A 14,172-nucleotide genomic window follows, 5' to 3' on the forward strand; every position below is an offset into this window, starting at 1 on the left:
CCAGAGCCGTATCTGATTACCTTCATTCCTTCAAGGAGATAACAGTCCGGTTAATGAGATGTCTGGTCGACCAAATTTGGACGGCACACAAAAAATCAGAACACTTTCTCCAAGTAAATATGTATGAGGCCAACTTCCTATAGAGCAGTGGTTCTCAACCTTGGCTGCACATTAGAATCACCTGGGAATCTTTTTTAAAATCCTGATTTCTGGGCCTCATCCTCCAAAAATTCTGTTTCTTTGTGACTAATGTTGTGGCTCCACCCCATAACAAAGAAACAGAATTTCCGGAGGATGTGAGGCTCAGAAATCAGGATTTTAAAAAGATTCCCAGGTGATTCTAATGTGCAGCCAAGGTGGAGAACCACTGCTATAGAGTCATAATATATATTATAGACATGTTCATATGAACAAGCAGTAAAAATAAAGTACTTATCCACTGGGCGAAATGAACACGGACCGACTGCACATGCCTACCTGTATGTATCTGTGAATGAACCAGGAGGCTTGCTTTCCATCATTCACCGATTCCACGGTCGTGTTAGCCATTCCCACGATATCACCCCCTGCAAACACCCACGGTTCACTGGTCTGCATCGTCTCGGGGTCGACTTCTGGGAGACCCCATCTGTTAAATTTGATAGGGCTCAAGGCTTCTTTTACTGAAAAAAAAAAGGTGAAAGACAACAGAAAATGACTCATCTGTGCATCTTGTAATAATAATCTGAAAATTAGGAAAAATTATGATTTAATGATTGTTCTAGGCAGTCAAACAACTGTTTTTAATGAAGCATAAACATGGAAAGTTAATGACCTGGGTTAGGAATGCATTCGAAGTATTAACTCAACCAACCCTCAAGACATCTATTGTCCTCACAGAAGTTCAAGACCACAGAGGTGGGCGATGTTTCAGGTCTGGTATTTATGTCTAAGTAGTCTGAGTCAAGGAAGAAGATTCTGTCCATAATGACCGTTTTCAGATTTGTTACTCATATCTCCCAAACCTGTTCCTGTGTGTCACAGGTGTAAGTTATGCTGTGAATTTGGGTCAATGGCCAATTCCTTTCTCACACAATAATCATATATAATAAAAGGCTAATATGCAAATTGTACCCTCCACTGGGAGTTCAACCAAGGGGTGGGGCCGGCCAGCCAACTGCCTGCAGTCCCTCCCCCAGGCTGGCCTGGCCTGATCAGCCTGATGGGGGTGGGCCGGCTGGGCCCCACCTGTGCACAAATTCGTGCACTGGACCTCGAGTAAGTTGTATAAACAAAACAGCACAAAGTCTTCTACACTGACACCCTTTCACACTTAATGTGGAGCAATTTAATGCACCGGGGAAGAGCGTTCCCTTTAGTCATCAATTTGTTTCGTTTATTTTGTAAACCTCAACAAAGGCGAACATGACCATGAGCCCCTTAAAGCAGCTTCCAATAGGCTGAAATACTGAGAGGTACTCTGTGTCCCAGTGCATTCAAGGAAGAGGGCGAGCTCCTTTAAGAAAAGTATCTGGAGGAAGTTTTGACTGGACCCATGGTCCTGGAGTTGGAAGAGACCATGAAGGAAGGTAGATGCACCATAGGTGATGAAGCAAACCGCCACGGTTAGGAGAGAACGTTCTCTCCCGGTATTTGGGTCATGAATTTGAATGTGGCCTCTCAGGACAGACTAAAGGAGCTAGTCTGCACTCCAGTTCAAAAGAGAATACAGCCCGGCCAGTGTGGCTCAATGAGCATTGACCTAGGAATCAGAAGGTCCTGTTTGATTCTTGGTCAGGGCACATGCCTGGGTTGTGGGCTCCATCTCCAGTAGGGGGCGTGCAGGAGGCAGCCGATCAATGATTCTTTCTCATCACTGATGTTTCTAACTCCCTCTCCCTTCCTCTCTGAAATCGATAAAAATATATTAAAAAAAAGAAATAGTGAATAAGAGGTCAAACAGCTGGTTATGAGGGTATTTAAAGTATTGTAGCAAAGCTTATGTCAACTGAAATAGAAACCAACGGTTCCCCTTTAATATCTAATGTGTTGACTTATCAGGATCTTCAAAGGATCTGGAAAAAGTAGGACTTCAACAACGTATAGGAACGTAAGCAATGCGACCAACAGGGCGAAACGCTCTCTCCGTGCGCCAGGCAGCCAGTGCCGGGATGACCCTTCATGGCAACTTGATCTTCAAATGGTGCAGGTCGGTGGGCATCACTTCCATGCAGGCACAGCGGCCTCTGTGGAAGTGTACACGCAGAGACAGGTGGGTCAGCAGGGAGGGAGGGAGAATATGAGTTTATGAATTTGCTTATGAACACTCTGTTGGAACTGATGTTATACATCCAAATAGCATCTTTCGCGATTCCAATGGACTCTTTTGCAAGAGAACCATCATTTCGTGATTTAACCACATTCTTTAAAGCTCCAGAGGATTTAGCATCGAAATCAAATCAGGGTCCAGTTTAAAGAAAAACAAAACCCACGTGCACTCTCTTCGCAGTCTGCCGGAAGGGAGCCCTCGGCGCAGGCGCTGCTCACGAAGAAGGCTTCCACCTTCCCGTCCAGGTACCTCTCCTGGGCGCTCACCCCCGGGGCTCACAGCGCTGGGACCCCCTTCCCGGGGCACAACGCCCCCGCCCCCCGCCAGTGCAGGTCTCCTGCTCCGCCTTCATCCAGCGTGGAGCCAGTGACAGCCGAAGAGGATGGGAAGGTTTACTTAGCGTGCCGTTTCCTGGGTAGTGGCGGCTGGATAGTGACAGAAGGGCTGTGTTCTTCTGTCTTGTTCATCCCCTAACGGGGTGGGAGGCCTTCCAGTTGGGACCAGCACTGCCCCACAGATCTCCGCGAGACCGCATCCCGAAGGGCCTGCAGCACAGGCCCGGGAAGCTCGACGGCAGGACAGAAGGAGCGTGAGAAAGAACCCAGGACCCGCTCATGTACACTCTCTACTCCTCCGCACACGGGAGAGACACGTGTGACCTGTCAGGGTGCCTGGAATCCCATGCAGTCTTTCAAAAGAAGGAAAACATCCCTAATTTTAACCAAACATTGGAGATGTATGCTAAGTTCCGGCTTTAATTACTACTATGTGCTAATGAGTTGGTTTTTCTTTTTTAAAGACACTCTGAGGTAGCTTGCAAACAAGAAGTGGTTTGGAAATAGGGACTTTTAGTCAATTTAATGTTATGCATGAAATGATTCTCTCTGGCCCCCCCTCCCCCCCCCCATAGACTTAATTGTATTGTGACACGCAAGTTCTTCAATAAGCCACACTTAAACCGCAGCAGCTGGCCCTCAGGGACCCGTCACCAGGAGACGCAGATTGCCAAGGTCAATTAGACGGATGGAGCTGCGCTGTCGTATCGGCAGACAAGCAACCCACAAGCATATGACAAGTCTATTTCTCAGTATTCATAAAAGGATGTCAAGGATGTGATATTTCGGTGCATAAATGTAAATTAATCCTCCATAAACAACACAACAGGAATCACAATGAAGAAGGCTGGCTCCTCTTCTATGCTGAGTTTGAGATGTTACAGCACGAGGGGAGAGGCAGAGAGAAACTCAGCATGTACAACACACAGGCATCTTGAACACGTAGCTGGAGCCATCTCTGTGCTTGTGGTTTCATTTTGCAGAACCCATTCGCCACGAGGACCAGAGCACAGAGACAACAGTCCCTGGTAAATCAACGCCGAGAGCAAGATCTCGGCAAGAGCAAAGCATCTCTCATGACAGGGCCGGGGGCGCGAGGGCCCCTGCAGGAACCCGGGGTGAGGAAGGGCCAGGGCCAGGGGGTGCCTTCAGCAACTCAGAGCCATCACATGCGAGGGCTTGGGTTCTGCCTTCGCATCGCCGCCTGCATCGGAGTCTCTGAAGCAACCTGCTAGCCACTCCCAGCCACCCCGGGCCCTCAGAGGCGTCCTCATGGCCTCTCACAGCCCCTCCCAAGTCAGAAAAGCCAACCTTGATTCTGCGCCTGCCGCTCCTCCGGGCCTTACATACCATCTCGGACTCTCCTTAGAACACTGCGTTTGCCTCGTCTCCTCTCCTTTGGAAAAATGGTTTTCTTTTCTCACGGCCTACTACCATCTTTACCTAATTTTTTAGAATACCTTACACTGACTGTTGACTGTTTTCACCACCCAATGATCCCTTCCAGTCCGCGCCTCGAGGGAAGATACGGTCTCCATAGCCAGCGCGTTCTGGGGCGTTGGGCCTCCTCCCTCTGCCTTTTCTGTAGCGTCCAAGGGTGGAACCCCGTTAATTTGATCTCCTTTTTTGAATGGCAGGATGTCCCTCTCTCCGGGCTCTCCCTAGCTCTAACCCAGAGGTTCTCAACCTGTGGGTCGTGACCCTTTTGGCGGTCGAATGACCCTTTCACAGGGGTCGCCTAAGACCACCCTGCATATCAGATATTTACATGACGATTCATAACAGTAGCAACATTACAGTTAGGAAGTAGCCACGAAAATGATTTTATGGTTGGGCCACAACATGAGAACTGTATTGAAAGGGCCAGAAGGTTGAGAACCACTGCCTATCTTTCTTGGGCTCCAATTCATCCAAAGGAAACTCTCTCTGGGTGACTTCTTCCGTCTCAGTGGCATCACCGTTGCCTAGTGAAGCATGTGAAGGAACGTGAGCGCACCATGGACCCCTTGTACCGAGGCAGAAGGCGGGCATGAGCTCCCTGAGACCACAGAACAGCTCTCTCATGGAGCTGTTATCACCCTGGGAATAGCCAAAGGGTGGCAGTGTTGGTATCCGAATCCACTTATTTCTGACTCCAAAGTCCTCCTTGCCACTGACCCTTGGTACGGGGGCCACAGAAAGCGAGGCATGTGCCCTGAACCGTTTCTTGAAGCCTCACTACTGGGGCTCTAGGAGGAAGCAACGGGCATTAGAGGGGCAGCAAAGGATCTGGTCTTGGCCAGGCTTCTGGATACAGCCTTTAGGCTATCTCATCCCCTGGGACCTTTTCGCGTCCTTTTATGTTAAATTAACACAACCATCTCCATTAAGCAAGCAGCCGTGTAACTTCTCCTCGAGTCCCGGGACATCTGAGTCAGTGCCTTTCCCGGCGCCCAGCCCTGTAACTGGGACACAGGAGGGGCTCCGTGCGTAGTTTTTGGTTGAAAAAAGCAATATGGAAAATGTAATGGCTGTTGTCCCGTTAGCTAGCATTCATATTTAATTTTGCATAACCTACGATCAACTTACGAATTTTCCTGTAAGTCTTATTTCCACAATTAGAGAGCCATTGTGGAGAATAAAAGCAAATATTGTCCTTTAAAGTTTCTAAAATAACACGTCTCCAGTGGCAAATGCACTGCCTACGGAAGAGCCCTCGGTTAATCTCTCTTGCGTGGCTAACTACTGGATGCCCCCGCGACTATGGGTAAATAACGTGCAGCTTGAACAAGCTGGTAGGATCCGGGCAGCGAGAAAATACAGATTTCATTTTCCTGCCCTGGATGCTCAGACTGGCAGGCGCCTGAGTCAAGCACAAAAGATGGACAATAGCCCACAGCAACTCCTTCCGTCTCCCTTGCGTTCCCCGGGGAGCCTCCTTCTCATTTCCTCAACTGACCAAGGAATCAATTCAGAATTAAAATGGCCCAAGCACTTCACCTTGCTTTGTTTATTTCTCTGCAGTAATCCCATCTATTTAAACCTGGAAACTCCTTGAAGATCCGATTTCATTTTATCCGGGAGCCGTCTCCTCCAGGAGGGCGCTGTCCTTGAAGGAAATGCGTGGGGATTGTTTTCAGATTCTCGGTTGGGTCCCCAAACGCCGCACTTTGATTTGCTTATTTATATTCAATGATACCATCTACTTAAGACCACACTCTCCTGGAAGGAACAGATCATCCCTTAATCTGATTTGGACCCTGATCATCATAATTCTATGCACATTTGGGTGCTTAATACTTCTTGGTAATTGGGAGGCAGGGAAAAAGAAAGCAGAAAGGCTCCCGGGGTGTGTCATACATGCTCCTCAGTGAGAGAACTTTCCAGAATGCCGAATGAGATCGTGAAGCGATACAAATAATGACAGAAAGGGGTTAAGAGAAATGTTTACTCTAAGATTCCCCATTGGCTGCATTTGAAGCCCAAGTAAAAACAGTAGTAAATTATACAGCGTGCACAAACAATATTATTAAAATATAAGTGAATACTGAAAAATATTTTAATTAACAAAATAAATCAAATGGAAAAGATTCCCTAAATAGAGCTTTAAAAGCGAGTCCGCGTGAGTCTGACTGCCATGACTAATTATGTATCTGTGGAATGTGTGTTCAATTTGGGCTTATTTAAATAGCAGAATGCTCATTAGCTGCAGTATATCTGTGAAGCTTCAGTAAACAGTTTAATGGTTTTTATGTTTAACCAATTTCATAAGTTCCTGTAATTTTAGCTTTAGCAGCTCATTAATGTTATTTTCTGATATCCATCTTACGGCTTTTTTCCTTTCCCTTGTCGATCGGCTGGAGGCATCCTTCCATGCAGGCTTCAGACATGCAGCCGCGTTTCTTTTCAACAGGTTTTGTGCATAAGTAAGTGCACACATCAAGACCACGGCTTCTGCTCGGCCGGCGTGGCTCCGTGGCTGAGCATCAACCGATGAACCAGGAGGTCACGGTTCAATTCCCGGTCAGGGCACAGGCCCGGGGTGCAGGCTCGATTCCCATTAGGGGGCGTGCAGGAGGCAGCCGATCCATGATCCTCTCTCATCGTGGATGTTCCTATCTCTCTCCCTCTCCCTTCCTCTCTGACATCAATAAAAACATACCATTGAAAAGAAAAAAAACACAATTTGAAGAGTTCCTTCATGGTGGGGGGAAGAGATCAACCAAAGAACATGTCTGCGGGGATGCGTAACCCGTGGGCACAGACAACAGGGTGCTGAAAGCCAGGGGGCGGGGCTAGGAGGGGTCAGTGGGGAATTAAGGGGCATCTGTAATACTTTCCACAATAAAGACGCATTTTAAACAGCAGCAGACGTATGGCGAGCACAGGAAGAAGGCTGGCCCCGGAGAGCACGAGACCCCATGAAGCTTGGGGGCCTCCCTGGGTGTCCGCGAGCAGGGGTGCCCAGCACATTGCCTGGGCACATGCCTGACTCTGGTGTTGGGTAGCTTCCACATGTCGGGGATAGATGTGACATAGGATTCAATGTAATTTCTCAACTTACACAGTTATAACAGCCATCTACGGAGGTCAATGTCGAATGCAACCCAAGACCACCCTAAGCAGGCACAGGGTTCATTTATCTTGTGCTTGGAGCCAGGAACACAAACGCAAACAATTAACAAAAAGGATGTGCCACACACATAAAAACCCTCATTCCCGGACGTCAGCCTACAATCCACGCCGTGCCTGTAGCGTCCTTGCTTGGACATCGCAGGATCAACAGGTTCCGGCTGTACCGTCCGCTACCTCACGTCTGAGAGAGACAGGTGATGGGCCGTGGGCAGCAGAGCCCAGGACACCCACGCCGCCCCCTCCAGGCTGAGCAACCTCGGCTCTGCCTTCTGACTTCTCTGAGACAAGGATGCGACCTGTTTCCACTCCCTACCCTTTCCCCTGCCACTCCTAGAACACGCCGCTGCTCTGCTGCTGGTATGTAATCTTTGATTTGATGGGAAAAGGACGGTTCCACCCGCCGTCTCCCCGCAAGAATGCACATGCTACCAACCGCCGGTGAGATCTGAAAAGCAAAGATAAGGGAAGGCTCGGAGCAGAGCCATCCACTGGGGGAAACACACCTGTGCCCACGCAGCCAACAGAGGGAGGAAAAGTAATTACAGAAACAGCACGCTGTGCTCGGGGGACGTCCGGGGACTTGTAAGTGATGTGCTGTTGATGCCAACTCACTTTCTTTCTTTCTTTTTTTTTTAATATTTGTATTGATTTCAGAGAGGAGAGGAGAGGAGAGGGAGAGCTAGAAACATCAATGATGAGAGAGAATCACTGAGGGGCTGCTTCCTGCGCACCTCCTACTGGGGATCGAGCCCGCAACCCGGGCATGTGCTCTTGACGGGAATCGAACCCCGGGCCCTTCGGTTCCCAGGCCAACGCTCTATCCACTGAGCCACACCGGCAAGGACCCAACTCACTTTCAACACTGTTACCAGCAGGACCTCCCTCCTCATCGTCTCCCCGCTTTCCAAGTAACTTCAAAGAGCAGCTCTGCGAAGAGACCCTTCCTGTGGGTGGTGATTCTGCAGAGGTGCCGGGACGTGGGCTGGACTCCACCACCTCACCTCACGCTGCGCAGGGAATTCTGTGACAGGAAGGCGACACGTCTTCCAGCCAGAAACAAGGATCCGATCCTTAGGACAGTCTTGGAGAACATATGGACAGTCTTCCTACTGGCTTCCTGGAACGGTTCTTGCCCCGCACGTAGTGAGAAGCGAGGCAGCGTACAGAAAGGGCTGGAAAGGGTTCATTCTCAACGTGGAGCGGCCGATACACGGGGTTCACGCACGTTTTACTCCTCGGGCGTCATAACATGGGACGGGAGCCCGCGGGGGCGCAGAGCCGCCGGCCACCCCGTCCATGCGGGATGCGTGTTCTCCGCAAGGCACCGCCCATCGAGGGGCGGCAGGAGCCAGGGTGACCTCCCGGCACGCCGTGGGGGCGGGCTCCTGGGCGTCCAGAAGAAAGGCCCCATTTCTCATACTTGTAGGAAGTTGTTTAAAAACTCAGGGGATAACGGCTTTCACTCATCGCCTGAATGGACAGCCACAGCTGGAGGCGCTAGGCTGCGGCAGCGGAAAGACAGAAGCGGCAGGGAACGCTTCCCTGTGTCTGCTTCCGATCCTCCGGTGTCTCCTGAGTTCTGGCCCCGGTTCTGCTGTTGAATGGACCGGCCAATCCCCGTGCAGCGCCTCGCCCCCTCCCTCCCCCCGGCTCCCTGCTGCCTCGGTGAGTTCCACCTGCACAGGGACGTCTACCCAGACCCCGCCCCAGACGCTCCGTCCGCCTCTGACCACACCAAGGACCCAGTCCCGGGTCTCCTACGTCCAGAGGGTGTCTTCACTCCGAATGTTCTTCCGTAGTTTTCCCTCCTCTGCCTGAATCTCAACCTTCACCAGGAGCCCTTCAACCCTTTGTAGACCCTATAAGCGTCTATAGACGCAATTAAATTCAAAATATTGTGGCTGTGGGATGGTTTCCGTTTTGGACGTGTGGCAGTGAACAACTAACAAAACCAGTCTTTTCACGGGTTTCATGGATGCGATTTCTGTCTTATCCCAGGCATCTTTTCCAGCACACGCAGAGCAACATGCTGGGCCCACGCCCGGGTCTCCCTCCAGGGGGCAGCACTGGTGTCTCACTCACACTGGCTCTCTGCATCCTACTCACCTTCCCTCAAAGGGCAGAGATGAGTGCCCGGCCGGCAGTGCTCAGTGGTTGAGCATCAACCTGTGAACCAGGGGGTTTGATTCCCGGTCAGGGCACAGGCCTGGATTGCAGGCTCCATTCCCAGTAGGGGACGTGCAGGAGGCAGCTGACCCATGATTCTCTCTCATCATCGATGTTTCTCTCTCTCCCTCTCCCTTCCTCTCTGAATCAATAAAAAACGAAAAGAAAAAAGAAAAAAAAAGAAAAGAGCAGAATTGAGCAAGGCCAGTGTGTGACGCTGGAAGGAGAGACCAGGTGTACACAACACACCCTTCTCCTGCCCGTGGCCTGGAGCTGCCCACCTGAGCACAGGCTGGTCACACCTGGGAGTGGCGGAGTGGTCCCACCTGGGTCAGCACTGCAAGCCGCACTTGACCTCTGAGGTGAACCACCTCGAAGGTGCTGCCTGGTTTCTGATCTCCGACGATTGGAAGACCCTTTCGAAAGGCTCAACACCCAAGCAGAGAAGGAAAACCCACCGCCTACCACAATGTTCTCATGAACACGAAAACCTCTCCCATAGTCCAACCTCCCCACTGGTCCCCGGGACACCTAGTGGGCGAAACTCAAACCCCCAGCTTAGCACGCACGTCCCTGGAGCCCACACACAGGTGCGGCCGCATCTCCTGCCCCCGCACCCCTCCACACATTCCGCCCGGTCTGACTTCCCAGCATCTGATCCAGCCGCACAGAACTCCTCACCTCGGCTCGCACAGGGCCGGGTGTCAGCTCAGACTTTTGGGTGTGACATTCCTGCTAGGAGAGAAACTCCTACTCCATCTGTGAAACCCAGTCCAGAAGTGCCCTGTGATTAGCGCACCATGTGGCAACGTGTGTATTTCCACACCTGCTTCTCCCATGAGCCTCTGAGGCCCTGATAGGCACAGACTCTCATGCTCCCTCGTCTCGTCTCCCCGGGCCTGTGCCCATCACCTCGCCGGACACTACGAAACGCCCACTGCACGATGCAGAGTGAGACAATGAATAGCAGAAATCCCCACTGAAAAGGTCCATTTCAGCAACGAGATGGAAAGCGCAGCTCTTCATTTACAAAGAGGAGAGCACGCATGAATTAAGGAGGCTGTTGACAACTTTCTAAAGACAGGCTTTTTTTTTTCCTAATAGAGTTTTTAAAGTGACTGCAAAATGCCTGCTGAATCTAACAGTGTGCTGAGCAAGTTGCATAATTTCCCTGCTGCTCCTGCCTCCACCCCCTCTCCACCTGGCTACCCCGCCTCCTCCGAGCTCAGTGCCAACCTGCTTCCTCCGAGGCCTCCCTGGATGCCCCGACTGTGCTGGGCGCTTCCCCAGCATGTAACTGCCCCCGGCACCATCCACTGAAACGGGCGTCTCCCGTCCATCCATTCCTGGAGGCCAGGCTCGCATCTGCCTCTTGGCGGCCTCATCCCCAGAACCCAGCTCTGTGCCTGGGGCAGCAGGACCTGGGAGGTTAGTGAGCGCACAGCCCTGTGCAGGGAGGGGCCTCGCCTCCACCAGCAGTGGGCTTGGGGAAGGAACCGGTAAGGGAGGAGGCAAGACAACAGGGGGTGGGGGGGAGCTGTGACTGACAGGCGAGCCGGCCAGAGACTTGCCGGCTGAACCCGACTCAGCTTTCGCTCTGGGGTGGGTGCCGTGCAGAGCAGGAAGCAGCGGCTGAGTTTCTGGAGAACAGAATGTGATGCACTCGTTGCTCTTGCTCTTCTCCCCGAAGCCAGTTAATGAATAAACAAACCACGCCGTGACGGTGCCTACGTGTCACACAGACAGCCAGACGAGAAGTGACAGCCCAGGCCATCGTCCAGCTACTTGAAGACATCCATCTTGATGGCATTGAGCATCTGGAAGTTTCCAGATACCGAGATGCGTGACGTCTTGCAGATCCGCTACCCCGAGGCCTGTTCGCGCGTCTCCCTTATCTGTTTCACACATTTGCACGCAAGTGTCTCTTCCGCCTCAGACACTAGTGTCTTCAGCTCAGCGAGAGCGGGAAGTCACAGACAGAGCTAGGGTGTTTTTGGTTGTCGTTATTTTTTTAAATAACTCTTATTCAGATTTTTGATATCTCTTTAGTGATTTCAGAGAGGAAGGGAAAGGGAGAGAAAGAGAAACATGCATGATGAGAGAGAACCAGTGATTGGCTGCCTTTTGCACACCGCGAGTGGGGGGATCGAGCCTGCATCCAGGCAGGTGCCCGTGACTGGAATCGAACCTGGGACCATTCCGCAGGCCAATGCTCTACCCACTGAGCCAAACTGGCGAGGGCGGTTATTGTTCTTAATGAATCTCTGATGGAGAGAAACGCTTTTCTTTTATGATCCTTTCCGTAAATAAGAGAGTTAACCGTCATTTCCACAGTGTGTGTCAGAAGGTGAAGGATCCGCAAAGGGCGGGAGCTTCCATGGTCCGTGGCCGCAGACACGCTGTGTGTGGGAAACATGGCACGGAAGGTCTCTCCCAGCCGCTCCCCTTCGGCTGGAATGCTACAACCGCACTGCCTCCCTCGTCCCCACGTGATAGCCTTTCTCCTCCCTCCGCGGTCGGTGTGTCCATCCAGAGGAAAGAGCGAGTTCAAACTTCCTAACTGGAAGCTTCTAGTGGTGGCTGGACAGGGGGACGGTGCTCCCCATAGACTCTGTTTCTGCCCACTTATCAGACCCCCTGTGATCGGAATCACTGAAGACTGGCTCTTACAACAGCTCTGTCGCACTGTCTTACTCCAGGTCTAACTGAAGAGAAAGCCATTCCTTATTTTCTTTTATTACTTAAAAATGTTTCGTTTTTTATTATTGATTTTAGAGAGAGGAAGGGAGAGGGAGAGGGAGAAGCATCCATGATGAGAGGGAATCATGGATCAGCTGCCTCCTGCACACCCCACACTGGGGATGGAGCCCACAACCCGGGCCTGTGCCCTGACCGGGAACCGAACTGTGACCTCCTGGTTCAGGGGTAGACGTTCAACCACTGAATCACGCCAGCTGGGTGAGAAAGCCATTCTTACAGAACAAATAAAGCAAACATTTGAACAAAATAAAACACGTATTTTGATTATCGGCTTAAATGGAAGATGAATGTTCTTTTCCAATCCCCCCTCTAAAAATAATCCTGTATAATAAGCATTAAATGCTATTTCTAAGCCTCTTAAATCAAGATTTCTTGCATTCCCTACCAGGAGAAGGAAATAAATGTTCGAGTAAAAAAATAAACAAACAACCACAACCCCCGGAAGGAAGCTGGGAGCCAGGGCGGCGCCATAAGAACAGCCCGCGGCCAGCCCGCGTCCGCGCCGCCTCTGTACCTTGAGGGTCGCTCAGGACCGACCCGAAGGCGCTGATGACCACGTCGGCTCTCAGCTGCACCCGCTGCTCCTCGTCCTCCCGCCAGGCCCCGGCCTCGTCCTGCTCCGTCCGCACGAACTGCATGCCCACAATCTTCCCGCCTTTGACCAGGACCTTCCGCGGGGACAGGAAGGGCAGGAATTCACACTTCTCCTCCTTCGCCAGCTCCATCTAGAGGAAGCAGGACAGGGGGAAAGCGCTGTGAGCATGCTTCCTCTCCACGGCACACCGGACTTGTCACTCACATGGTGCCGCCTAGCGTGGGTGCCCTTCAGGTCAACACGATCCCTGACCCGTTCGGCTCAGCGGACAGAGCATCGGCCTGTGGACTGAAGGGTCGATTCTGGTCAAGGGCACGTACCTTGGTTGCAAGCTGGATCCCTGGCCCTGGTCGGGGCACATGCAGGAGGCGACCAATCGATGCGTCTCTCTCACATTGATGTTTCTCTGTCTCTCCCTCTCCCTCCACTCTCTCTAAGAATCAGTGAAAAATAACCGCCACTGATTAACAACGGTGAGGATTAACAACAAGGAGGGAAGGAAGAAGGAAGGGAGTTTTTTCCTATCGCCAAAGCTGAGACTCAGTTATCTGCTATTTCCGTTTTCCAGCTCCCTGCCTGGGAGGGCCCTGACGGGGGCTGCCCTGTGGGGCTTAGCGCTCATGGCACTACCAGGTGTTTCTCGGGCTGGAGGCGCCGTGTGCCTGCCCTACAGGGCGTGTGCGTGTGAGGTTCCCGACCAGAGCAGCCTGGTCTCCGCTGGTTGCATCCTCTCTTCACTCCTGCTGACGATCGCCCGGTCATACATACAAGCCGGAGAAAAAGTCAAGCCCGCTGTGCCGAGGTGGGCCCTCTGTGCCGAGGACACAGCACCAGAAGGGTGGGCGGGAGAACGAAGCCAAAAGGAACTCCGTGGCCTGAGGAGAGAGTGTCTCACTGCGGTAGAGATGCCAGTGACAGTGGAATCACAAGACAAAGGCACACCCTCTTGAAGTCCGGCTTCCCCTCTTCCCTCACTCCTGCCTGGGGCGGGACACCCTCCTTTCTGTTGATTATCACGCCCATCACTAGTTTATGGGACAGAATGCAAATGAGAGCTTGTCTACACATTTTCCTATTTACTGTTTTTTTGGGGGGGAATTCGGGCCTTTGTCAGTGTGGTCGTAACTAGTAGGCGGAGAAGTCTTCATCAAACAGGTGGAAACACCGTCCGGAGGAGGGTAAGGGGGGCTGGGTCAGCTCTCGCCCTCCCCTGCGGCCGGCCGACAGGTGGAGTCTCAGTAGGACCCTGACAAGGGAGGCAAAGAGGCTGTGCGTGAGGTTCCAAACTAGGAAGGACCTGAGCCACACGGGGATGGATAACCAGGGTCAGAGCTTTTGAAAACCTCTGTCGTGGCCACGAGCGCTCAGCGTCTTCGCGACTTTTATGTACGAAC

The 14,172-nt window shown here is 51.8% G+C and overlaps 1 protein-coding gene across 4 annotated transcripts in view; it reads right to left on the reverse strand.

The window, feature by feature from the left end:
• The window catches only part of DPYD (dihydropyrimidine dehydrogenase), a 349,138-nt gene that overhangs the window by 147,568 nt on the left and 187,398 nt on the right, over positions 1 to 14,172 (reverse strand). For all 4 annotated transcript variants that reach the window (XR_013997127.1, XM_081111986.1, XM_081111987.1 and 1 more), the window contains exons 11-12: positions 12,698 to 12,908; positions 478 to 662 (exon numbers count right to left, since the gene is read on the reverse strand). Coding sequence is in view for 3 of the 4 variants with exons in the window: in XM_081111986.1 (XP_080968112.1) it covers positions 478 to 662; positions 12,698 to 12,908 (396 nt within the window). In the remaining variant the exon portion in view is untranslated. The remainder of the gene's footprint in view (positions 1 to 477; positions 663 to 12,697; positions 12,909 to 14,172) is intronic.

Source organism: Myotis nattereri (assembly GCF_964212035.1).
Source record: "Myotis nattereri genome assembly, chromosome: 18".
NCBI classification, from domain to species: Eukaryota; Metazoa; Chordata; class Mammalia; order Chiroptera; family Vespertilionidae; genus Myotis; species Myotis nattereri.